Source organism: Arvicola amphibius, chromosome 3 (genome assembly GCF_903992535.2).
Source record: "Arvicola amphibius chromosome 3, mArvAmp1.2, whole genome shotgun sequence".
NCBI classification, from domain to species: Eukaryota; Metazoa; Chordata; class Mammalia; order Rodentia; family Cricetidae; genus Arvicola; species Arvicola amphibius.
In genome coordinates this window covers 171,962,629-171,989,051 of record NC_052049.1, presented here as the reverse complement: position 1 = coordinate 171,989,051, position 26,423 = coordinate 171,962,629, and the positions used below count along the sequence as shown (strand labels likewise).

The 26,423-nt window shown below is 44.3% G+C and overlaps 1 protein-coding gene across 1 annotated transcript in view; it reads left to right on the top strand.

Annotated features, from left to right (window-relative positions):
• Positions 1 to 26,423, top strand: part of Col6a6 (collagen type VI alpha 6 chain) — a 142,031-nt gene that overhangs the window by 87,712 nt on the left and 27,896 nt on the right. The window contains exons 21-28 of the mRNA XM_038321283.1: positions 2,957 to 2,992; positions 3,752 to 3,814; positions 5,558 to 5,620; positions 9,716 to 9,778; positions 12,052 to 12,114; positions 13,125 to 13,175; positions 16,892 to 16,927; positions 17,798 to 17,860. Coding sequence (XP_038177211.1) covers positions 2,957 to 2,992; positions 3,752 to 3,814; positions 5,558 to 5,620; positions 9,716 to 9,778; positions 12,052 to 12,114; positions 13,125 to 13,175; positions 16,892 to 16,927; positions 17,798 to 17,860 — 438 coding nt within the window. The remainder of the gene's footprint in view (positions 1 to 2,956; positions 2,993 to 3,751; positions 3,815 to 5,557; positions 5,621 to 9,715; positions 9,779 to 12,051; positions 12,115 to 13,124; positions 13,176 to 16,891; positions 16,928 to 17,797; positions 17,861 to 26,423) is intronic.

Below are 26,423 nucleotides of genomic sequence, written 5' to 3'. Positions count from 1 at the left end.
AGCACAGCCCCAGGCACTGGTGGGAAATGGGAGGGGTAGCTGTGTCTGAACCAGACTGCTGAGGATCAGAACAGATCCTCTGCCAGGGGTAATGAGAAGCAACTGTGGCCTCCACCAAAGCAGCCTCTCATTCCAGTTTGGTCCAGATTGCTTTGGTTGTGCTTTCTCCATTCATCCTCCTGGGAACCTCTTTACAGGCCTCCCGGAGTGCTCCAGGGCAGCATCATTAGGGATGAGCCTGCCAATAAGATTTAGAATTCGTGGGGTGTCTGCCATTAACACCCTGCTTGCTTCCTGATGACTCTTTGTCCAGAATCAGTCATGCCTATACAGAAAACGAGGTCCTCATAGGTACCCAGAAATCCAGGCTAGGGGGACTGTAGAATTGGGGACTCTGTCTTGCATCATTTTCTTCTCCACTGCCCCAAGGGGACTTTCCTCTCTTGGTGTGCCTGCTCAAATTTGCTGGATGTCTGGGTTGTGACTGGAACCCAGGCTGCCTTTGAGTGCACCCTTCTGATGGTCTGCGATTTTCTTTCCTATGCAAACCTCTTGAAAATGTAAGGGAAAAGCTGCAAGATCATTCGCCTCAATTCCTTGTCTGCTTTCTGTGTCTCTTGTTTGCCAAGGTTCCTCCCCCATGACTTTGTAGCTTAAATCAGCAACCATGCTAGGTGGCCACTTCTGGACTTGTTCCCTTCTCTTTTATGGCTGTTAGATTAAAGTCTGTCTCCTCCATGAGGCCTAAACCCCCATGATCAAGGACAGGGGTCAGTTTTTACTTAGGAGGGGCTGGGACACAAGAGAGGCGTTTGTGTTCTATAGTGATTTATGTCATTGAGCCCTTTCAAAATGAGATCTCAAAGTCACAGGGGAGCAGAGCTGAAGAGATGGCTTAGGTGGTGATGTGCTTGCAGGGAAGCCTGAGAACTGAAACAGAGTCCGTGTAACATAGCCAGGTATGATGGTACGCCCTGTAATCCCAGCACTGAGAAGCCAGGCTAACAGACTCCTGATGCTGGCTGGCTGGCCAGCCCTGCCTAATCTTTGAGCTCCAGGCCAATGGAGAGACCCTGTCTCAAAACACAAGGTAAATGACAGCTAAGCAATGCCATGGGAGGCTGGCCTCTGGCCTCCATGTGCATACTCACACATGTGCATCTTCATACCCAAGCGAATGAGCATGCACAAAAGGCCAACAGCTTACTACACAGGCGCAAATATTGACGTTTTACACACTGGCAGTAGAGGAACATTCTTCACATGGAGGGCTGCTCTTAAAACCGACTGGTAACTTTGTTTTGCTAGAATACGGCATTCTTCTCGGCTCCTCCGCTGCAGCCAGATATGTTCCCATAAAACCTGCTCCAACCATGGATGATAACTATGCCAAACTGAGTAGTAGAGGACAAACCTTGGTCAGACCCCCCAGCACAGCAGTCTGCCTCTCAACTTGTCCTTGGGCCAATATCTACCACCCCTCCTGTTTTCCGCCTTGAAGTCGTTACTCAGGCTGTGTACAAATCCTCTGAAACCAATCCCAGAGGCATCTCTTCCTCTAGGGAGATTTTCCCCATGTGAGCGACTGGATGTGATCTCTGTCTTTGAAACTGTCTTCCCATCCTTAGGCATAAGCAGTGGTCTGCCTTGGAAGTGTTGTGGTCAGAGATTCGGGGCTTGTGTATGCATGGGGGCACACATGCTCATTCTCCCTTGTGTCCCATCTATTGTCCTTCAAAGGGTGGCAGGTATCTTGGGAATGAAGTGATCTACTGCTGGATATGTCTCTGAATGACACGGAATCGAATGGGGGCAATTTATTGTGCTAGAGGGAACAGGTTCTTTTTAAACCTTAAAAACTTTTATATATGTGGGAGGGTGCCAGCGTACGTGTGTGCAACCACGTGTGTATAGTTGCTTGTCAATGCCAGAGGAGGACGTTTGACCCCCTGGAACTGCCTGCTGTGGGTGCTGGGAACTGAACCAGGGTCTTCTACAAGAGCAGCCAGTGCTCTTGAATACCAGGCCATTGTTCCAGCCCTTTAAAAAACGACTTCTCTTTCTTCTCTGACAGAGAATTTGGGCCTTGAAGATGACTCACTCTCATCCGAGAGAAATGGGACAGGTCCCTATGCACACACCTCTACCCCTTAGATGACAGCATAGTTTGAAACACACTTAGCAACACTGGCCTGTCAGAACACGTCACATGAGTTTCCAGCGAGACAATGCTGTCTGGTGGCTGTTGAATTTTGTAATCCTGGATGCGAGTTTTGCTCAGATCTTACTAAATGACCAAGTCAAACAGGAAAAAGTGATTGTCTCTTGATTTTCCGAATTGTGCACTATGGATTGGAAATGTACCTTGAACTTTGACCTTACACAGAGTAAAAATTCCCCTTCCCTTTTTAACAATGCTATTTGTATTGAGTGTTTTAGTGATACAATGAATCAAGTCACTTTTAAATATTTGAGATGCTTTCTGACAGCTAATCCCATTGCTTGGCTCTAAAAATCAAGCTAGTTTGGCTCTTTGAGTTCTGGTCTTAGTGTTGTGAAGTTCCTGGAGCCGATCCTCAGCTTTTCCTCTGGCGCCCAGCCCTTTGGCTGGTCCCTTCCTGATTCCAGCCTTACTTTGTAGTTCCTAGGGGAAAATAAGAATTTAAAATTCAGGTCGGTGTCGCAGCTACTGAGCGGCTCTGGTCAAGTTTAGTGGAGGTGGGTTGCTGGCTATGATCAGTTCTCCATGTATCTCTGGGTTTGGGCTGTCTATGATTTCAGTTACCTGCATTGAAATTCAGAGTTGGCTGTTTTCACAATGCACTGGGTAATTGAATGAGTTAAGCACAGTGTGGAAGTTACTTAGGTCAGTACCTTGGGGTAGCCATTGCTAATTTAAATCATATATGTGCAGTGCCTTTTCTAAACTAAGAGTATCTTTTCCCTTTCGTTTTAGGCAGTTCATGGCCGAAGGGGACATATAGGCCCACAGGTCAGTGATAATTTCTTTCTCTTAACTTCAGATGGTAAGTGACTCACACACACAATCAAGGAGCTAGAACAAAGATGGTAATATCTCCTCCCGACTTGAACTTTTGGTTTTTGATGACATTGGTTGTAAAATAAATTGTTAGAAAATATTAGCTATGATTTTAAGAATTCTAAATGAAAGGAAAATTGGGGTACTTTATTTAAAAATTTCAACAATTAAAAAAATGTTTAAACATAAAAATGATCAAAGACGCCATTTAGTCCAATGGTTAAGCTTCATTTTGTTTGGCTTTTGAGCACAAACTCTAAGTAACCTTTCTTGGATTTGTAATCAGGGGATCCGGAGAGACTTAGAATTTGTGTGAAAACCCCATAGACACCTGGAGAACACACTGAAAGCTGAATACAAACGGGATATTCTGAGTGCCCTGAAAACACAAACGAAAAGCTGTGCCCATCCCTCTGTGCACCCTGGCAATACACCCTACACTGTGCTTCCTGAAAGCTCACTCTTTAAGAAAGAACAGCTGTGGCCTAGAGCTTTACAGAGCACACATGCTCAGGTTAAAAGCACAAGGAGGGTAAACAATAAACCACCCTCGGTCCCGTGGTCACACCAGAAGGAAGCTCTACAGTCTGAAGGATGAGAGAAACCTTCAGTTCATGCAAAGACCTTTCGTTGCCGCTGAAAAGAGGTTTCTAATCTTGCACATGAAGAGAGAGCATTAATGGATTGATAGCGCGATTCTTTTTTTCACAGGGCAATCCAGGCATCACAGGTCCAGATGGACTTGAAGGCTGGCCCGGACTTAAGGGCCCTCAGGTATGCTTAGAGAATATATAGGTGTACGAGTGAAAAGAAGCATCTGTGTGTGGAGAACCGATAGCCTGGATAGAACCCTTCATGTAGCCTGCAGAATTACGGAGGCTCGGGAGTATGTTTAGGTCAATAAAACAAATAAGCAATGAGTCTTGATTTGTACAGAGCTTTGTCTCTTTTATCCGAGTTCTGTCCCCGGCAAGAGGTGGAAAGAGATGGACATGCTGGGCAGGATCGTTAGGATAATCCAGGAGTCCTTGAGCCAAGGAAAACATTGAGCCTTGAATTTGACGATTGTGGTCAGTTTAGCACTGTAAGAGGTCAGCGTTGTATCTCTGGATGTCCGTGGTGTTGAAACATTGGCTCAGCTCAAGGAAAAATTTGTTCTAAGTGCAGCTGGAGGTTTCAGCAGGGTGATCTATAGTGTGGCATCCTGCCTGTCCTCTCCAGCTCGCTCCTCTGAGGAGCTGCCTCCAGAACTTTCCTTTCCAAGGAGCAAGCCACAGTTGGCGCTTTGCTCTGGTCGCATGAGCAAGGAGGCACGTGTGCCAGGGAAGGCAGAGTACAGCCTAAGTCAACAGTGAGACAGGAAGGGAACACATACTGAGCAGGAAGAAAGAAGCTGGGCTGGTGTGTAACTCGGTGGTGGCACGCCTGTGTAGCATGTACGAGCCCTGGGCTAAGTCTCCAGCACGGAAGGAAAGAGGTGGGGAGGGAAAGGAGGAGGGAAGGGATTAGATATGTCAGACCATTAAAATAGTATTTTTCCTCTCTAAACTTGGTTTTGAATGTATGAAAAACAGGTGCACTCTTAGGCAAGACAACCATTGGTTCTATTGTTCAAGGGTTTAAAGCAAGTACATAAAAAATAAAGGCATTCTGTGTTGGCAGTTTGTGTGTGGAAGTTGGGCAGAACACATCAAAACATCAGAGAGACACTTTGTGACTTGCCGCCATGATTTCGGCATGGTAAACAGCCTTCCCCTCAGACTGTTCTCTCTCTCTCCAGTTTGATTGCCTTTATTTGCCATTACGTGCCTGCCGAGGAATGCTCAATTCTCTTCCTTTAAAGTGAGAAACATTTGCCGTTGGGCTCGCTGGAAAGCATCCCCATAAATCGACTGCCTTTATCTCGAGCTATGCGAGTCACAGCCAACCTTCCTTCTTTCAGTTTATGGACCTTTTTTATTTACAGCACAATTTAAAGTGGAGCAAAATACCAAACGCAGCCGTGAAGAAAGTTTCTCTGCAACCTACGGAAGCCATAGTACTCAGGCAATAGAATCTTCCAGAAGTAGAAATATCTAAATTTCATCTTGCTATGGAATGTATCTTTTTATGACCCATCTTGGTTGTGGTTATTGAATATGAAATGGATTTAAAGGTCCTGGTTCCTGATTTACATGATTAAGAAAAACACTTTCCACATAAAAAGCATATGGTTTTCAGTTAATTTTGAAGGCCAAGGGCAATTGGCAGGACTAAAAATCTCAGCTTTGGGTGTTTCTTCCAGGCCCTAGCTCCTTCAGCTATGCAGGCCCCAGCACCTCAATTTCAGACTGTCCTGTGGTGCACCTACGCAGATGGGGAAGAACTCCAAGACCCACGCAGTAGCCACAGCATAATTTGGCTCCCAGACCAGTTTCTATGTCACCTTGACTTAGTATTTGATGTTTAATGTGCAAGTTTTCTGTTCAAGGGTTCTCACTAAGGGAGAAAATAACACTTTTCTTTCTGTGCATTTAGGGCCCGAGAGGAAAGGCTGGTGAGAAAGGAGAAAGAGGATTTCTGGGAATGAAAGGTCCCCAGGTAGGTAAGGAGGCAGCAACTGCACCTGGTTTTGACCTTGGCTTTAAGATGAATGCTTTAGTAGGGTTCTTCTCTAACGGTGAAACTGCCTGCAGACCAAGTGTGTTAAGTTTGACCTGGGTGTGAGAAGTGGCAGATGTGTCATACCCTGGTCCCTGCTTGCCATACAGACTATTAGTAGAGGCAGAAAATCCCCTCTTGGAAGACCTCCTTGCCTCTGCTCCTCAGCCGAGGTTAACAATTTCTCCTGGGTGCTATGTGGATACATCACATCACTTGCTCACAAGCCACTTGGAGTTCCCTACCCCACCTCCTGGGGGAGCTAGAGAGCTGGTTTGGTGGTTAGGAGGACTTGCTAATTCTTCCAGAGGACCCACATTCATAACCTCCTGTAACTCCAGCTTCAGAGGATCCAAAACCCTCTCCTGGTCCTTACAGGCACCCCGACACATATGGCATACATGCACATACCTGCACATGCATACATATAAAAAAGGTGGTTTTTTTTTTTTAATTATCGTCTCCCAGGGAGATTAAACCATTTTACTACCTGAAACCCTGCTCAGAACCCTTAGAATTTCTGAAAGTGAAGACATGGTGTTGATAATTCTAAATTCTCCTCAGATAACACCAGAGTTGGGAACAACTACCCAGTACCCACACTTTATTTCAGCGTGCTCTCAGAATCCCCAGGGGAGTGTGTTAGGGTGCAGGTCCTCAGTGGGTCTAGACTGAGGCTTGGAATTCTGTATGTTCGGTGTGTCCCCAGTTGATACTGATGCTGCAGCTCTGGACCACACGTTGAGTAGCAAGGCCCTATGGTGGTCTACTTCTCGTCTATGGCTAGCATAGCATGTATCTGTCTTTTGGTCTCTTTCTGCGGGTTGCAAGCTCCATCCATGTTGGTGTCTTGCTTATGCTGCATCCTCAGAGCTTGGGTCCATAGTACCCGGCATAGCGGAGTTTAGTACATTTGTGTAATGAATCAAGCAGTAAATGAATGAACGAGACCTAGTGGGACTTTCACCCTCTACTATTAGCAGCATCAAGGGAATGCATTACTTTGCATCCATTAAACTTGGCAGAGGCCCAACATTTAAGTGACTGTGTGCTCATCGTGAGAATATTTAAGAGGCTATTTGCATAGAGTTGTATGCCATGACACAGTGGTGTAAAGTACATTAATAACTGCCTGTGACGAGGTTTGCTCCTGGCTTTGATGAAAGTGCTCTTTCCAAATGCATGAAAACTTCCTAATTTGATAGCAGAATTAAACTGGTGATAAAACTCTTCGGCATTCACATCTTTAACTCATTTCCAGCTGGCTGGCACCACAATGGAGTTTTTAGTTAAGAAAATAGTAAGGACAAAGGAAGACGTATCTCATCTGTTGATATCAAATATTGATGTGGATATGTCAAAGGCCTTGGTCTTTCTTTTGCTCTAGGATCCAAAATGGTATCCAAGACTGTCAGTTGGAGTAATTCTTCCATTTGCCCCATGGGACACCTTCATCGTGGGTCCCTTTAATCTCGCTTTGGCAAGATGTGGCACAGTCATAAATCATCCAGCCTTTGGCACTGCCAGCTAGTCAAAGGCACGTCTCTCTAGTTGCACTTCCATTTGTCTGGCTGGAAAATCTCCCTTTCTTCCTCGGCTTGGTTTTTGAGAAATACCCTGTTTGTTGGCCGGTTAAAAGGCAGTTTCGAAGACAAGTGGAATTTTCTGTGTTCCGGACATGATGAATGGGAGCTCTAGATTGCTGTTTCCAGAGGAAATTCACAGAGACAAACATAGTCAGGCGCAGAGGAGAGTGTTGTTCACTATTGGCTCTGCAAGCGCATTGCCATAGGTCCCGTATTGTTTTGTGGCGCAGGAGGAACTTCCAGCAGAACAGTGTTTTCTAACAGCAGGCTTGAAAGCTTTCCCTGGGACTTGCATCTTGAAAGGGACGTGATTTGGATGGATGGCGTACCGGAGGCTTATTGAGTTACTCAGAACTCTGTGTTCTACATAACTGAAATGTGCTAGACCAGCCAATATGTGTCTGCAATTAAAAAAAAAAAAGCCGAAGTACTATGCCCGGGAAGACATTTTAGAAAGGAATGAAAGAGTCTTTTGTACTTTTTGTGTCCCATCTTTTGTTTCTCTAAAATTTCCAAATGCTAGGAAATTCAGTGGAAAACCAGGTCAAAAATATTGCTTGTACTTGGAGATGTAACTGTTCCTTGAATATGTGTTCTTAGCTAGTAGCATGCACACCAGTAAGGTTAGAAGTAGCCAAGCATTGGGTTCTTCTCTGTAGGACCAGCACCCGAGTGGGAGGTAGGTCGAACCCACCAGGCTCAACTGGATAGTTTCATGTTCATGGTTCTTTTAATGGCCCTGGTTAAACTCAAAGCAAAAAAGGGACTGAGAAAAAGGGGCTTGCAAGGAAGAGGAGTTGAGTAGGGGGAAAAGAGAGGCAGGGATGATGAGACTAATCAGACTCTATTTTACACGTATATAAAATTGTTAAAGACCAATATATGCAAATAAATGCTAGTTTTAAAAAAGTAGAGGCAGAAGGATTAGGACTCCAAGCCTTAACTACATGAAACTATATTTCAAAAAAAAAAATAGGATAGGGAGGGAAGGGGAAAGGAGAGTCATAGGAGGAGGGATCAGAATTGTTCCATGCAAATATGGGGAACAATGTGGGATTTCTGTTGTCTTCCCAGATCGTGCCATAGTAGTCATGGACATTGAATCTGGAGCCAGGTTGCCTGGGTCTGGTTCCAGGCTTATACAGTCTGTCTCATCTGTGTGACCTTGGACAATTTACTCAACCATGGACGTCTCCTGCAAACGAATAGTAGTAGCAGTTACTTCATTGGATATTGTGAAAATTAAATAGTTTGATAGATGTAAATGCTTACAACCATTACTTGCATAGTAAAGACTGTCTTAAATATTTTTATTACTACGATATTGTGTCTACATTGCTGAATTAAACAAGTGTAGCTTATACTTTTATTTGTTTGTGTGAGTACACACATGTGTACACACCACAGTCCACATGGAAAAGCCAGAGCGCCAGTTGGAGGAACTGGTTCTCTCTTACCATGTTCGTTCCAGGAATTGGACTTGGGTCCTCATACTTGGTGACAAACACCCTGGCCCACTGAATCACCTCCCCAAGCCAAAAAGAGGTGGGCTATGGCATAGAGTGCACTTCATATTTTGAAGGAAACCCTGCCAGGCATAGAACAATATGTAATCCATGTCATAATAGTCGGGTTTCACCATCCTGCAAGATTCAGGCTGGATGGCCCATGTACTTGATCCTTTTACCAGTTTGACAAGTGTTTCTAGTAAGTGCTGCCGAGTGGTGGCCCTGCTTGAGGACCCCAAGATGGCACTGCTGTCTGCTGGAACTTTCTGAAAGCCGTTTCAGAAGCTTCAGCCTGTGCCCAAAGGCACACTTTTGTCACAGTGCTCGCTGCTTTTAGTGAAACTTTCTGAGCTTTCTAAGGCACATTTCACGGTTTGCAAATGAAGATAAATATGCCTTTAAAAAAAAAAAACAACAAACAAAAATTAGTCCTTGCCTGTTGTAGAAAGCCTTCTTTGAAGACCAACCCTTTGGGAAGCTTTTTTTTTTTTTTCAAATGTTAGACACTTCAGCAACATCTGTTCCCTGAGCGAAACAGTGGGAACCTAGACTCTGCTTGGACATAGACTCACAAGGAAGTGTAATCATTTAGGCCACATCTGGCGGGGATTACTTATTAATTTTCCTTTATTTACTAGTCTTTATTTGACAGCCGCAATATATTTTTTTTTCCAGAGCAGGATCAGCACAGCCCGTAGGTCTTCTCCCACCTGTGCTTCATTTTCTGTAGACGACGTGTAAAAGTACTGAGGGAAAGTATTGAGAGAGACGTGTAAAAGTACTGAGGGAAAGTATTGAGAGAGACGTGTAAAAGTACTGAGGGAAAGTATTGAGAGAGACGTGTAAAAGTACTGAGGGAAAGTATTGAGACGTGTAAAAGTACTGAGGGAAAGCTGCACTTTGTCTCGCTGTATCTGCCATCCAGCCTTGTTTCATTCCAGGGGCCTCCAGGACCCGGAGGACAAGCGGGGAATCAAGGCCACTTGGGAAGCCAAGGAAATAAAGTAGGTCACATTCTCTAATTCAACCCCTCCGATGTTCAAGTTTGTGCTACCCGGGAGAGCTGTAGCTGGCTGGATGAGCCAGAGCCCTTTCAACACAAAGGAAAACACATCTTGTTGCCCCTAAGCTCTGGCTTGATGCTTGGAGAGCCAGAGATCTCTGAGGACCTGGGTGTGGACCAGGATGAGGTCAGGGACTCCAGGGCAGAGTAATCGCACGAGGGGCTACACCCCATTCAACTGAGGGCTCTTAGGGGAGGAAGGCTGCTCTCCCATCCTCTCCATACCATCCCTTCCTGCCTCTCCTGTTCCTCCCTCCTCATGTGAACCTTAGGCTCAGCTTCTGTTGTGCTGGAAAATTGGGTACAGGCAAGCAGGGTCACCAGTGTGTATCTCTAGTGCTCAAAACACAGCCTGGCCTGGACCAAGAACTTAGTATTTATGAATGAATGCAAGTCTAGGAGCAAGATACATAGAGCATGAAATCAGGCCCAAAGAATTTAGAACATCTTGAAGATAGCCATCTCTGGCATAAAGGAGATAAGGGGAAAGAGGTTGGAAACTGAGGTTTAAACAAAGTGGTTAGGAGTATTTCTGAGCTGGAGAAGGAGACATCAAAGAGGATTCACGCTTTGAGAGGCCTTTGGAAGATAAACACTTTGAAGAAGCAGAGAAGGAAAATGGGGAGGGGTAGGAATGGGCAGGAAGACCTGGGGTTTAGAGCATCCTAGGAGGAATTATTTGAAGAATAATTATTTGCCTGAAAAATTTCCTGTCTGGCGGGCACATAAAGAGCAAGGCAGTCTGCGCTTGGATCCTCAGTCCCTGGCACAGGATGTCTACTTGTTTCGAAGCGGTTGTATAGACACAGCCCAACCCTTAGGAGATACTAAGTGGACAGCCCAGTGAAGATGGTTTTGGTTTTTTTGAAGGGTGAGGGCCTGGAAACAAGGAGACTAGTTGTTCCCTCTTCATTGTCCCCAAGAGCAGCAGTGACTGGAGGATTCGACACGATGAACACATGAGGTGTGATGGCCCCATCCAGCTCTTCTCGGAGAGAACTGGTGCAGAGGGAAAGAGCTAGAAGACCTAGGGATCCCAGTGAGCGGTGACCCCATCCCACAGGCAGAGGCTGTGAGGAAGAGCGAGAGTAAGAAGGAAGGGAATCTTTGGCCCTGAGGCTAGAGGCAGGGCTTAGGTCTGCTTGGAGATGCAGGCTTCTGAATCATACAGATTAAAAGGACTCTTAAGGATGCCCGTTTATAAGAAACATAAGACAATGATTGGGAAGGAAGGGGAAAAAAAAGGAAGATGATCTACCAGTAAAGGAAACTGCAGGCAGGGAAACAGGAAAGACACCATCTCATCTGGTGACGAACAGGCTCTGAAGATTAAGCCCCTAAGTGCAGCCCTGGACAGGAGAGAGGAACGATTCAGACTGCCAGGCAGTGAACACAGTGTCAATGCAGAGACGGAGATACGGAGCAGATGTCTATGCGGTCCAGGAATTCCTCCTTTAAATGGGAGAAGAGGCTATCTCTGCTTGAGCCTGACGGTGTCCAGAAAAGCTTGGAGTGTGTTTTCAGTGGGAAGAAGAGAGCAGTGTGTTAATGATGGGAGAATAGAAAGGAGACAGACTAGAGAAGCTTTTCGGAGAGTGGAGGAGTTTCTTGCTAGAGTGGATCTGAGGCACACACCACGGCCTTTGTATTGGAGAAGTGCCAGGGAGGACTTGTGACGGAGGAGAGTGGGGAGCGACGTGAAGACAGCTTGCTGGCCTGTATAATAAGATACGAGGGTAACCAGGACAATCACCCTAGCTCTGAGTTCCATCCATCTCTGTGACCCTCTCTTGGTCCCTTCTATCCTACCCTACAGAGTACCTTCATTTCAAATGCACTATGCCCACATCCATGGAAACACACACACACACACACACACACACACACACACACACACACACGTGATGGCTGGAGGAGGCCTCTTTGGCCAGCCACAACTATTCCTTACCTGTCATTCGTACACTATGCAACCCTGAATACAAACCCATTACTGCGGCACATGGGACTTAAACGGTGCCTGGTGCCATAATTTCTGATTTGCCTTTACACAACCAACCTAATGGAAGTCGGGTGTGGGGATTCGTACCTGTCGTCCTAGCACTGATGGGCGGGGGTAGGACTGCCACAATTCAAAGCCAACCTGGGACTCAGAATGAAATCCTGTCTCTAGCAAAACAACTGACTTAGGACCTGTTTCATTATTCTATTGGACAGGGAGAACCTGGGGACCCAGGGGACAAGGGAGCTGCTGGCTTTCCAGGTCCTCGGGGCCTACAGGTAGGTTGGCTTTCACTACCTTTGACCGTCTTTTTAACCTTTTAACTTCAGTAGTGAATTAGTTACTTTCCTAAGAAGGAACAGCAAAGTAAAAGTTTGTTTTGGCTTAGACGTCAAGGGGTCTAGATCCATCGTGACCTGGAAGGAAAATAGGCAATGGCATGGGACTCTGGTCACATGACTTCTATAGTCAGGAAGCAGAGAATGAGCAGGAAGTGGGCTGGACTATAAAACCTTGAGGTCTCCTCCTAATGGCTGACTTCCTCCAAGGCTCCACCCATGAAGATTCTCCCACCAGCTGAGGTCCAAGTGTTCAAACACATGACCTCTAGAGGACAACATTCACCTCACAGGACGAAGGTACCTGTGCAATAAATCTGAGGGACGCTCAGAAGAGCTTTAGAGACACTGTCTCAGTCTAGCCTTGGAGAGTCCTAGCTGAAACTGAGCCGGGCATCACAGTGATTTCGGATTGACCAGCTTTTCCAAGGCAGCTTTTCTCAGGAGATGGTAAAGCAGAGTAAGCTTTCTATGTAGCATCCTCTCCTGACCCCTTCTGACCTTTTGTCTGCAGGACCTCTTTATCAGAAACCATTCCATCCTTCCCCCATGGACCAGGGCTTCTATAAGCATCAGACAGTAGTCAGTATGTGGATGGTTTGCAGTGTTTGTTCTGTTCAGTGACCTGAAAATAGATTCAAGCTGAAGTGTTAACGTTCAGAAGCTCTCCAAAGAGTTGGCTAAGAATGCTGCCTGGTTTTCCTGGAAGATTCCGGGATGCCCGGAGTATTCTCTTGACATTCACAACTACACGAGTAGCTCTAACTGTCAAGTCTATGGTTAAGGAGCTTTTAGCACCATCTTTAGTGTCCCTGTCACCTGCCAGCTAGAAGACCCTGCTGCCTAGTTGTCCCTGATTAAACCCAAAGATCTACCAGCCATGTCCTCCTGTAAATAAGCCCGCCTCTATTTCTAGTCTGGGTGTGTGTGATTAGTTTCGTTGTTTACAGGGTGATGATGGCAGCCCGGGATACGGGAGCATTGGCCGCAAAGGGACAAAGGTAAGTCACACCCACTGAAGCTGGACCTAGTCCATGCGCTTCGGGTTGCTTGTTTGGTTTTCCATGGTTAAGAGAAAGAAGGCAATCTGTAATTAGTCTGGTACCATTGGAAATCTATTTTGATAGTTCACTCTTTGACGTCCTGTGGGCAGTATGGGAGAGAATCACACCACGGTTCCAATGGGGCAGGTGAAAATTGAAAGTTGAAAATGAGTTCTCTGTGTTTTCCTGTGATGTGTGGCTGTGGAACACGGCCTGGCATGTTCCAGCTTGAACTGCCCTAGTCTTAGCGGTTCTGTGTATAGTTTCACACAGCAGCCAGTTCACATCTTGCCTTCCTCCTGTTATGATTGCTTCAGCTATTAGCGAGAAATTTTGTAGCATTTTCTTAATGTATTTGCCCAAACAGTAACTTAAAAATAATTATATTGTTAACTGGAGATGGAAATACCTGAAAAGAAGGAAGTTGACTAAAGGCAGTGATTTTGATATGCTAATAATAACCACTTTAAAATTATCATCATAAGTGGTTGGGAGGGTGGTTCAGTAAGTAAAGCACATGCCTTACAAACATGAGTTGCTGACTTCAGTCCCTAGAATCCATGTAAACAGCTAATGTAGGTGACACCTGTAATCCCAGCGGTGATGGGAGCCAGAGACAGGTGGCCCTCTGGAGGTGGCTGGCCAGTTAGTCTGGCCTACTGGGTAAAGCTCAAGGCCAGTGAGAGACCCTGCCTGAAAATAAAGACAAAAGGTACCTGAAGCCCACCCTCCACCCAAGGTTCTTCTCCGTCCCTGTCTACGTGCACCTACATACACGTGCATGCACAGACCCCCATACTTATGTGTGTCCACATATAATCTTCATGAAAAATACCCAATTATTACAAAATGCTCAGGAAATATAAAAATAACTTTTCTGGAACAAAAAAGTTAGAGATCCATGATAAAGATCTGAGAGATATGAAGTCTAAAATAGTAGAAAGGATCAGTGCGCTCCAAGTGGAGTTGCACGGGGGATGATGAAATGATGTGGGATGTCCTGTGTATGTGCTGCTGCTGCTGCTGCTGTTGCTGTGGGATGTCCTTCTGTGTATATACTGATGATGTGGGATGTCCTTCTGTGTATGTGCTGCTGATGTGGGGGTGCCCTTCTGTGTATGTGCTGCTGATGTGGGATGTCCTTCTGTGTATGTACTGATGATGTGGGATGTCCTTCTGTGTATGTGCTGCTGATGTGGGGTGCCCTTCTGTGTATGTGCTGCTGATGTGGGGTGCCCTTCTATGTATGTGCTGCTGATGTGGGATGTCCTTCTGTGTATGTGCTGCTGATGTGGGGTGCCCTTCTGTGTATGTGCTGCTGATGTGGGGTGCCCTTCTATGTATGTGCTGCTGATGTGGGATGTCCTTCTGTGTATGTGCTGCTGCTGCTGCTGCTGCTGCTGCTGCTGTTGCTGTTGCTGTGGGATGCCCTTCTGTGTATGTGCTGATGATGTGGGATGTCCTTCTGAGTATGTGCTACTCTTATTGGTTAATGAATAAGGCTGCTTTGACCTATGGCAGGATATATAGAGACAATAGGCAGAGTCAGAGAAACATCATGCAGCCGCCAAAGGAGAAACAAAAGAGCCATCTCCACCTACAATCCAACATGGTGTTGGGAGGAGAAGCCACACCGCTAAAGATTTTTGAATATTAAAACTAAAAATGAGAGATCTCAATAATTTTTGTTAGAATATAGAATAACTGAAAACAGTATCCCACAGAAAGGGAAATATTTAATAGCCTGTGACATTGAACTTTAGACTCTATAAAATTAATACATATGAAGTTTATTATAAAAATATGTGTGGACATGGGAGAGACCACACGGGCTCACATATGTGAATGTGGAGGCCAGAGGCTAGCAGGCAGTGGGACGGGGTAGATCTTCCTGTATACTACACTGCCTTATTTCTTGAGACAGGGTCTCTCACTAAACATGGAGCTCTCTGATGGGCTGGACTGGCCATTAATCCCCCCGGGATTATCCTGTCTCTATCCACCAGTGCCAGGGTGCCAGAAGGCCAGGGATCAGATTCCCCTTCTTGCAGACTGAGCACTTTACCCACTGAGCCATCTTCTCAGACCTTTGTTTAAAATGTGTACACAGAAACTCCAAGCAAAGATTCACAGTATACTGAGAAGGACCCTTGTGCTGAAAATGCATTTTTAAAATCTGGAAGGAGCTAGAACAGGGATATATAACAACTCTGGGTAGGAAGACTCGGGTCGTTTTTCTTCTTTTTGCCTTTTGAACTTTACATGTATAAGGATTTCTTTTACATCAGAATAAAAGGTTTATGTTTTTGTAGATTAGTGATAATTAGAGGTTGGAAATGGGGAAGAAGATAGGGGGGATTGATGTGTAAATTCCAGCCACTCCCGTACCACTGGTCATAACAGGTTTGTTAACAGCTTGAAAGAGCTAAAATAAAATTTAGAGGCTGAGAGATAGCCTTGTGTGTAAGAATGCTTTTTAAGGAAGCAAGAAGACCTAAGCTCAAATTTCTAGTACCCGTGGAAATGCTGGCCATGGTTGTGATGCTTTTAACCCCAGCATGGAGGGGTAGGGTAGAGATGGCCAGAATCTGGAAGCTTTCTGGCCAGCCTAGCCAAAACGGTGAGTTCCAGGTTCAGTGAGGGACCCTATTGTAACATGAGGGCCTGCTTTTGGGGGTTTCTGTCCTTCCTGGTTCCCACAGTTGTTAGGCCCAAAGAAGTCACACAGAGGTCTCCATAAGTTATAAACTGATTGGCCCATTAGCTCAGGCTTCGTATTAGCTCTTATAACTTATAATTAGGCCATTATTCTAGTATATGTTAGCCACATGGTTCAGTACCTTCTTCAGTGGGGCAGATCATATCCTGCTCCTTCAGTATCTGGACAGGACTAGGGAGGAATGGGCTTCCTTTCTTCCCAGAATTCTCCTGTTCTCATTGCCCTGCTTCTACTTTCTGTCTGGTTGTCCCACCAATACTTCCTTCCTGGCTACTGGCCAATCATTGTTTATTTAAAACATAATTGACAGAATATAGAATTGTCCCACACCACCCTATCTCCAAACTAAGGTGGCAAAAGTGACAAAGGAAGACACTGGTATCCTCCTCTGACTCTCCTGGCATACCCATGAGTGTGCACCCCCCTCACACACACGTGCATGTACAAAAGAGAAGAAACTTTATTTTAGGTAAAATACACATTTCTCATCAAATGAGGGTAGGAAGGCTCTTCAATGAGTCTTTGGTCGAAGTAAGGTAAGCGGGGGACCCTAAGTTGAACACCATGTCTGGACTCTGTTGACTTCCTAAACCTTTCCATTGAAACCCACTTGAGAGAGGTTACCCATCACTCAGAGACACATGGCCAGGTGACCCCCTCTTCTGTCACATGCCCTTGGAGAAGACTCAGGCCATTTGTAATTCCCCAGGTCACTTTCTCCTCAAATACTTTCTGCCTCTCCTCTTAGCCTTCCATCTTGCTTATGTGCCCATGAGTAGCCGGGTTTAGAAACTGGAACTGGTTTCTCTGATAGTATTGCCTGGTTCCCAGTGGGTTCAGCCCTTCCTTGGTGCACAAACACATAAATAAAGAAGGTGGCAGAACTAAAATCAATATAAACAAATCTACTTGGGCCAAGTGTGTATATATTGACTTCCTCTGTTGTTGACTGCAGGGGCAAGAAGGATTCCCTGGAGAAATTGGACCGAAGGTATGTGTACTTCACAGTCCAGAGCCAGGGACTGTGTCTTGGGACAGTTAGTGAGAAATACTATTCTACCACAGGCTGAGGTAGCATAGGAAAGAGACAGGTTGTTCCCATCAAGTTATAATATGAACTGTTTGTTTAGGAATATAAAAACTTTAAAATATTCCACTTCAAGTTTAATTTATAGGTAAAGGGAGAAAGATGACCCTTTTGAAAGTTTTCTTGAATATTTTCCTTCCCTTATTTCCTTATTTTTTAAATAGTGGTTCTCAACCTTTAACACAGTTCCTCCTGTCATAGTGAGTGACCCAAACCATAAAATGATTTTCATTGTTATTCATAGCTGTTAAGAATTGTAAATACCCCATGTTTTCTACTGGTCTTAGGCCATCCCTGTGAAAGGGTCATTCAGTCCCCATAGGGTCAGGACACACAGGTTAAGAATCGCTGGCTTAAAGGGAAGTAAAATGTAGAGAAATAAACCAGATGATGAGGTATTGCCTGGCTTGAATTTCCCCAGTGTGTTTATAAAAACTGCTGTCACGTGACGAGTCAGCAGTGATAACCTCGATGCTTTCAGCTTCTCTGGAAAGTTGTACTGAATTCCATAAATGTCAGGCCCTGTGTGTGGTAAGGTCGGTAATGTCAGAAGACCAAACAAAAGGAGCCCTTGGTTCTCCAAGGAGCCCAAGTTTTGGTCTGGAAGACTGAACTATGAGCCAATGATCAGACGGTGTGCTATTGAGAGAGCCACACAAGGCAAAGTGTTTATGGTTTTATGTCTGAGTCAGTTTACAAATATAGATGTGCCTCTGGGACCTATGTCTTTGATTTCAATATAATTCTTATTTTCATTTTGATATATTTATTTAGGGTGAGACTGGGGATCCAGGAGATCCAGGAGAGGCTGGTCCCAAGGGAGCCAGAGGTCGAATGGTAAGCTGTCCATTCAGAGGGTAACATCAGATACTGTGTGTGGATGTTTGGGGCAGGGAGAGAGAGGGAGATTATGTTCATATATATGATGAGTGTGTGTGTGTGCATACATGCCAGGTGCATATTCATGTATGTGTGCATATAGAGACTAGATATCAATGCTAGGTGTCTTTTTCAATCATTTTTCATGTTTCTTTTAATATTTAAAATTTATTCTAAGTATGTAAGTGTTTGCTTGCATGTATGTAAGCATACTCGTGCATACCTGTTACCCACAGAGACCAGAAGTGGGCATCAGATCACCTGGAACTAGAATTACATGTGGTTATGAGCTGCCAGGTGGGAGCTCAGGAGCCAAATCCAGGACTTAGCAAGTGCTCTTCACTGCTGGGCCATCTCTTCAACCTCTCCATCTTATTGTTTAAGATGGGGTCTCTCACTGAACCTGATCCTTACCAGTTCAGCTACACTGATTGGTCAGCAAGGCCCAGGGAAGGGAGCCTGCCTCTGCCTCCTGGTTCTGGGGTTATAGGTACGCACCACTGTGGACAGCTCATATGTGGTGTTAGGAGTTAAGTCAGGTCCTCACCTTGTACAGCAAGCACTTCATCAACTGAGCCATCTCTTCAGCCCCCAACTCCAGCTACCTTGGCAGATCCTCGTCCGTGTTAATGATTATTAGCATTGTATTCTTAAAACAAAAACAAAACAAATTTGAAAATGTGTGCAATTTTGGCTAAGGTCTACATGTGGAATGAAAAGTAGACCTGGTACTCCTCTCCCAATGCCACCAGGAAGGCAATGAACTGTTTCAGTGAACAAATTTGTCCACTCTGTGGCCAGTGTATCATTCTTAACCATGGAAATAAGATGTTTTAAAGAAATTTCTGCTATCCAAAGCAGGTTCTTGTACTGAAAAAAAAAATATCAGTTTAATCCAGTCTTCCTGGCAGACTTGATAAAGACTAGTGCCCATTAACATCTTGCTTTTATTATCAAAGCTTTTGCTGAACTGCTTTTAATAAGGTGTCTACTAAATGGTCCTCTTCTCGCTTGCCAGGTGTTTTCTGAGTTTTGTGATATTTCTGGGTGTCAAACCGAACATGTCTTTATAAGTTTATGGGAGAGTTGAGTATTACCTAATGCTTTGACATTAAACACAACTCTTTGGCGTGTGCCACGGGGTCGGTCTCCTCAGGTTACAGATGGTTAGAAATGTAGGTGGTAGCACATGCCTTTTATAAGTATTAGGAACACACAGACAGAAGGATCTCAAGCTCAAGGCTTTCCTGGGCTAGATAGTGAGCTCAATGTTTGGTCAAAAGTGAGACCCCAGCCCTCTGACACCCCTATATCCAAAGAGGCTGGAATGTAATATTGAGTTGGAGGTGTCACCCCAGCCTGCCAAGTGCTTGGACTCCAATTCCCAACCTGCCAAGTGCTGACCTCTTACCAGAGAGGGTCAGGATCGTTCCCACAGGGTATTTAGGCTTACACTGAAAAAAGGAACACGTGATTTTGGGTTTGCATGTGCAGCTCCCTCTGTCTTCTCCCGCCATGCTCCAGGCCACCTGGGAATGCGCCATTTATTAAACATGGGCATTTAATTTGGTCTAATCTGATATAATTGGAGTTCTTTGTGTTGGCGGAGCGGCTCGTATTAATATTTTTGTTAACACCCATGTCTCCAGAGAACAGAAGGGGTTATAAAAAAGGATGGAACACTTGAATTTATTGGTTTTAGATCTGTTTAACTGAGATTTTATTGTCATGAGCCACTCTTAGGTCAACTGTTACTGCAACTTAAATAAAACTCAGGAGTTAAATATTAGGGAAAACAGAGAAATGATCACCTGCTTATTTTCCACATTCCCTGATCAAAAAACCCCCACATCTTCCTTGCCTTTCCTTATTCCTTGTGTGTGTCCCTCTAGCTACCTCTGAGTCATCCAGAAAACTCTATGGTCCACTCTGGCTAGCTGAATGTGGACTCCACACTCCGGACCAAGGTCAGACTCCAATGGCAGTCTCAGAGCTGAGCGGCAACACAAACAAATCTCCCGCAACAAAACTGTCTCTCAAAGTCTTGGCCTCAGCTGGATAGTGGTGGTGCACGCTTTTAATCCCAGCACTCAGGAGGAAGAGGCAGGCAGGCAGGCAGATATGAGTTCCAGGACAGCCTGGTCTACAGAGTGAGTTCCAGACAGCCAGGGCTACACAGAGAAACCCTGTCTCAAAAAAAAAAAAAAAAAAAAAAAAAAAAAAAAAAAAAAAAAAAAAAAAAAAAAGTCTTTGCCTCTTTTCTTTCTGAAGAACCATGATTGGGAAAAAAAAAAAAAACTTGTCTATGACCCTGTCCATGAGCAAGGTCTTAGAAAAACCCTGATACCAAAACACATACTCGAGATGGTTTTCCAGTTTGTCTTCACGGTCAGTTTTATTGTTGATCTAGTCTTTCTCTACACACTGTAAGAGGAACTTTATGTATAGGGATCATGTTTGGAGGTTTTAAGGCTTCAAAACAAGGAATGTCCTCTTCTCCCTGCTGCTCTGGAGGGGTGGAGGTGGGGCTGCCTCCAGCTGTAATTATTTTCCTCCTCTGTTGTTTTCATATGGCAATCTTTTATCACTTTGCCCTCAGCAATGATGAAGATGAAGATAATTAGGAAAATAATTGGGAAAGACTTTCAAATTAAGCCAGATGTCATGTGCATTGAAACATCTCTGGATCATTTCCCTTGGCTTATTTACGGGGTGCTTTAGCCTTGGACACCAGCAGCATGCTAACACGCTCAGCCATTTGTTGGGGCCCCTCCCTGTGATGGCGCATTCACGGGTTTTTGGTGTACTTAACCAATGTTAGCCATGCAGGTTCGGTGTCTGGGCCTCTGCAAATACGTTTTTGGTTCCTTCCTTGTTCTCCATGTTGAACTGTTGGAACTTACTAGTTTTTCCCTCTCCAGCTGCCTCCTCCCCCACCCCTTGACATGAGTAATATTTGGATTTGGAAATTGAAGTTTAAACATTGAAAATGTCCAGGTTTTTCTCCTGGAAGAGCAAATGTTTTCTCTGGAAAGATTTAGCCTTAAATTATGAAAGTCTTTCAGGTCTCTTGGAATTATTCTAAGTTTGAGCTCACTGAATCTTCACCTTGATATTTTTCTTTTTTAAAAAAGTCTAAAACCCTGTTTCAGCTGAGTATGTTTGTATGTTTGCATGTGCATGGAAATAAAAAAGCAAAAAAAATTCTCCAAGTAGGTTTCAAGCAGGAACCTTGGACCTGGGCACTATCGCCAGCTGGGGTTGGATAGCCTTCATTGGGGAGGCTGCCCCTGGGCAGTGTGGGCTGTTCAATTGTATCCTTGGAGCCTTTCCCTGGACTCCAACCATCATCACCCACTTTCCCTAGTTAGAGCAACCTGCTATGTCTCCAGAAACTAATCCTCTGAGGTGGTAAAACCTCTCCTGCTTAAAGAGTCAGGCAACATCTTAAGTTTCCTAACTTTAAAATGGCTTTCCCCCTATCACCTTAAAAAATCAGTTTAAAGAGAGGTGGTCCCAGACTGTGACCATGGCTCACAGGTAGAGTGATTGTCTGCTGTACCCAAGACCCTAACCTCACCCCTCTCCCCTCATCACAAGAGAAAATAGCAGTCCCACCCTCTCTCTACCTCCTCCTATTTCCTTGTCTCCAAAAAATGGTTTTCATCATGAGTGATTGTTTTAGAATTGGCAGTCTGTTTGCATTCCTGCTTTTTGATGTTTGAGTATTAGGTGAAGGTATTTTCTATTATAAAGATGGGGTTTCCTCTGCTAACCTCACGTTGATCTACATACTCTCTGAAGACGTTTGCATGTGCAGCAGGCCTGGTGTCCACTGCTGCTCTGCAGCCGCCCTGCACCAGGTTCTGAGATCCCCTCCACCCCACCCATGTCAGGTCTCTTCCTCTCACTCCCACTTTCACGCCCTCCTGGACTTCCCATCACAGAAACCTCTGCCAGGGCCCTTATCACTGTGGAGAAGAAGGTTTGATTTGGTTCCCAGTATCAGAGGATTCAGTCTGTAGTCATTTGGTTCATGGTTGGAGGCTCATGGGTGGGGAAGAGAGGAAAACAGAGGACTGAGCTCCCAGTCTAAGCTTTTTTTTTTGTTTTTTGTTTTTTGTTTTTCGAGACAGGGTTTCCCTGTAGTTTCTAGAGCCTGTCCTGGAGCTAGCTCTTGTAGACCAGGCTGGCCTCGAACTCAGAGATCCACCTGCCTCTGCCTGCTCCCAGTCTAAGCTTTAAGGCATACTTTTGTCCTTTCCTGACTTACTGACTTACTTCCTCAGGTGTACCTTTGTGTGCCTTACTTCCTCCAGCTAAGCTCTACTTCCCAAATCTTCCAAAACCTCCCCAAATAGAGCCAGCATCGGGACACCAAGAGTTCAGAACATAAGCCGGGGGAGGGGTCATTTCACGTGCAAACACGACACGCTGCTAAGAGATGACTGGCAGGAACAGTTGATGATACCACCAGCATCTGAAAATGATTTTTGTTACCTCCAGATGTGTCAGTATTTTGGCTAGCGTACAGCTTTGGGCTGGACATACTTCCTTGGAATTTTGAAAGCAGTTATGTTTTCTGTTATTTCTGGGTTCTTTTGTTGCTTTGGGAAGTCCAAGGCCATTCAGATTCCTATCAGTTAGTGTTTTCTCTCTGGAACCCCATAAGATGGCCTCTCGGTCACTAGTGTTTCGATCTGCCATGGGTTTTGCAATCTGGCACATGACCCATTTTTATTCATTTTTCCTGAGTATTAAACAGGCCCCTTGGCCCTGGAAATGTGTGCCCCTTTTTTCTAGAAAATGCTTATTCTTTTATTGGTTTGTATCCTCTGGCTCTTAGTGTTCTCTATTCTATATTTTTTAAATACCTATCATTCAGTGTAATAATATAGTCCTTTAGTTTATTTCTTATTGTATTTATTTTATTTTTTAACATCTCTTTGATGTTTTTCTCTCCTTTCTGAGATAGTTTCTTGATTTTTTTGGGGGGGGGGGTTTCGAGACAGGGTTTCCCTGTAGTTTCTAGAGCCTGTCCTGGAACTAGCTCTTGTAGACCAGGCTGGCCTCGAACTCAGAGATCCGCCTGCCTCTGCCTCCTGAGTGCTGGGATTAAAGGCGTATGCCACCACCGCCCAGCTTGATTTTATTTTTAATATGTATCCTATACTTTACCTTTGTTGCTAAAATCTGACTGTTCCTTTTCGGTATTATACTATTCTTGTTTCACGATAAAGCATTGTTTTCTTATCTCTCTGAGGATATAAATGAGTATTTTTGGTCCTCTTTGCTCAAGTTTGTTTCCTACAGTTTTTTTCTTCTGTTTTGACTTTTATCTCTCATATGTCTCAAGAATGAGCTGTGCATTCACATTGAGAATTGAGTACAGCAAGTCTGATTGGGAACCTGGAGGACATGATTGGACTTTGTCACTGTACAATGATCTGATGGACCTCTCTGCTTAACAACCCTTCAACTTCCTCTGCCCCTTTCTGGGGAGCACAGATCTGGATGCCAGTTTTCTAGAAGACACAAAGACAATGGGAGGCTCTCACTCAGTGTGCATATTTTCATTTGGTCTCCTGGTTCAGAGTGGTAACACTGGTTCTCAGCTCTACTGAGAGTCTCACTCCTGTTTTATCTTTGGTTTTTGCTGATGGAGAAAAGCGTATCCAACTACCTGGTGAAAATAGAGAGTGGTTAATTCTTAGAGTGATTTCCCCACCAATTCTCCATATTTAGCCTTTTTACTTCCCCTCTGCTTCTGGAGGCACCTGGGCCTTCTGGGCATATGTGCGACCAAATGCTGGTTCTTGACTTCTCTGCTGGCCTGCTCAGGATTCACATTCCTCAGATCTGCCACGCCATCTCACACACACTTGATTGCCTTCCAGGCTCCCCAAAACTGAGGCTTCCTCTTTTTCCTTATCCTGTTTTTTACTCTAAAATTTATTGTTAAAATATTAGAAATGAACAAAAATATTCAACTTGCCTCCCTTTTCTCTTGAAGCTAAATATACCTTTTAAATAAAATGAAATCACTAAGTTCTGTTTTTTTAATACTGTCAATATTATTTGGACACTGTGGAGACATTAATGATTCTTCTCCACAGGCCATGCTTTTATAAGTTAATTTTTAGATAAATTCACTTATTACTGTAAAGAATATAAATCCTATAGCATTAAAAATCTTGTGTGTATGTGTCTAACAGTGGATATGTGCATATGGGTACAGCTGCATGCAGAAGCCAGAAGAGAGCATTGGGTTCCCCGAAGCTGGAATTACAAGTGTGTGGACCATGACATGGGTACTGGGAACCAAAGTTGGATCCTCTGGAAAAGTGAGAGGTGATTTTAACCTCTGAGAAGTCTCTGTAGTCTCCTCTCCAGTGGCATTCTGAATGAAGAAAACAATGTTGTTTCTTCTTAAACAAAATCTATTGTTTTTATCCCTTTCCCCCTTCACTTTATCCCCTGCCTCCAGTTACCCAGAAGATCTTAGCCCCTTCCTAGGGCTATCCATGTGTTCCTCTTAGGGTCTTTCGTGTTCCCTAGCTTCTCTGGGACTATGGATTGTAGCCTGGTTATCCTTTGCTTTACATCTAATATCCTCGTATGAATGAGTACATACCATGTTTGTCTTTCTGGGTCTGGGTTACCACACTCAGGATGATGTTTCCTAGTTCCATCCATTTGCCTGCAAATTTCATGATGTCATTGTTTTTTACAACTGAGTGATATTCCATTGTGTAAATGTACCACATTTTCTTTATCCATTCTTCATTTGTGGGGCAGCTAGGTTGTTTCCATGTTCTGACTATTACAAATAATGCTGCTGTGAACATTGTTGAGCAAGTGTACTTGTAGTATGATTGAGCATCCTTTGGGTATATGCCCAAGAGTGACATTACTGGGTCTTGAGGTAGAGTGATTCCCAGTTTTATGAGAAACCACCATACTGATTTCCAAAGTGGCTGGATAATTTTGCATTCCTACCAGCAGTGGAAGAGTGTTCCCCTTACTCCACATCCTCTCCAACATAAGCTGTCTTCAGTGTTTTTGATCTTAGCTGTTCTGACGGGTATAAGATGATATCTCAGTCATTTTGAGTTGCATTTCCCTGATGTCTCAAGATGTTGAGCAATTCCTTAAGTGTCTTTTGGCTATTTGGGATTCTTCTGTTGAGAATTCTATTTAGAGAGAGCAATGAAAGAGGGAGCCATTATGGGGCTAGGGAGAAACCTGGTGCTAGGGAAACTCCTAGAAATCCACAAGGATGACCCCAGCTAAGACTCCTAGCAATAGAGGAGAGGGTGCCTGATTGCTACCATCTTCTCCTGCAATCAGATTAATAACTACCCTAATTGTCATCAAAAGACCTTCATCCCCATTACCCTCTCTGAGGAGAGGATGTGGGGTGGGGAGGGAGAAGAGAGGAGAGGAGGAACTGTGGTTGGTATGTAAAATGAATAAACAAATTTTTTTTAATCTAAATGCTAGCCTTTTCTGGGGAAAACTGCATTGTTAAACGTGCATAAAACTTTTAATGTATAGTACACAAGACAGCCATTGTTTCTGTCTTACTTTTGCTGTTACGCCCTTTTCATTACAGCCAACTGTTAGGTGTTTCATTGTTGCTATTTTTGTATGGTTGGTTTTGGTTTTTTTCCCTTGATGAATTTTGTGACCTAGCTGTTAAGTATTTTCTCTTAGAAGAACCTCTCTGCTGATGCAAATAATCCCAATCAAACCAAATTAAAAGATGCCCATGTTTAATAGATGACCTTACTTCCTGGTGGCCCTGGGAAAATATGGAGAGGAGAAGACACACAAAACCCAGAGACCACGTGTTCATTCTCGGGGGGGGGGGGCAGTTTAAATAGCCTGTGGGAGTGGTCCCAGCCTTCCCTGGGGAGGGGTCACCATTTGGTGGGCTTTCTCGGAGGTAAAGTTTGGACGGAGACAACTCCCAGGGGAGGAAGCTTATGCCAGGAGCTGGGGGGAAGCCCCCAGCCAAACACTAGCAAGTGATCACAATTGTGTGTATGTGTGTCTGTGTGTGTCCATGTATGTGTCTGTCTGTGTATGCGTGTTTTAATTTAGTTACCTTCATGTTCTTAAGAAAACCATTTTCTCTTGATCCAACAATTCTAGTCTTAATAATCTTCACTAATCATTGTGTACATAACTTCATAATCATATTGCTTATTAACAGCAGAAAAATTAAATGCCAACAGCAAGGAACCAATTAATTAAATCATGTCATCTCCACATAGTAAAATACATGAAGCCATGAGACATGATTTTGTGTATAAGAATATTTAGTAACAGAAATATGTATGTATGTAAATTTAAAAGGTAGCTGAGAGCCAGGCATGGTAATACATCGCTGTCATTCCAGAGTGCGGGAGACAGAGGCAAGATTAGTAAATTGGAGGCCAGTCTGGTCTATACAGGACGACCTTATGTCAGAAACAAAACCAAAATAGAGGCTTTGGAAAAAAGTATGATACAAAAC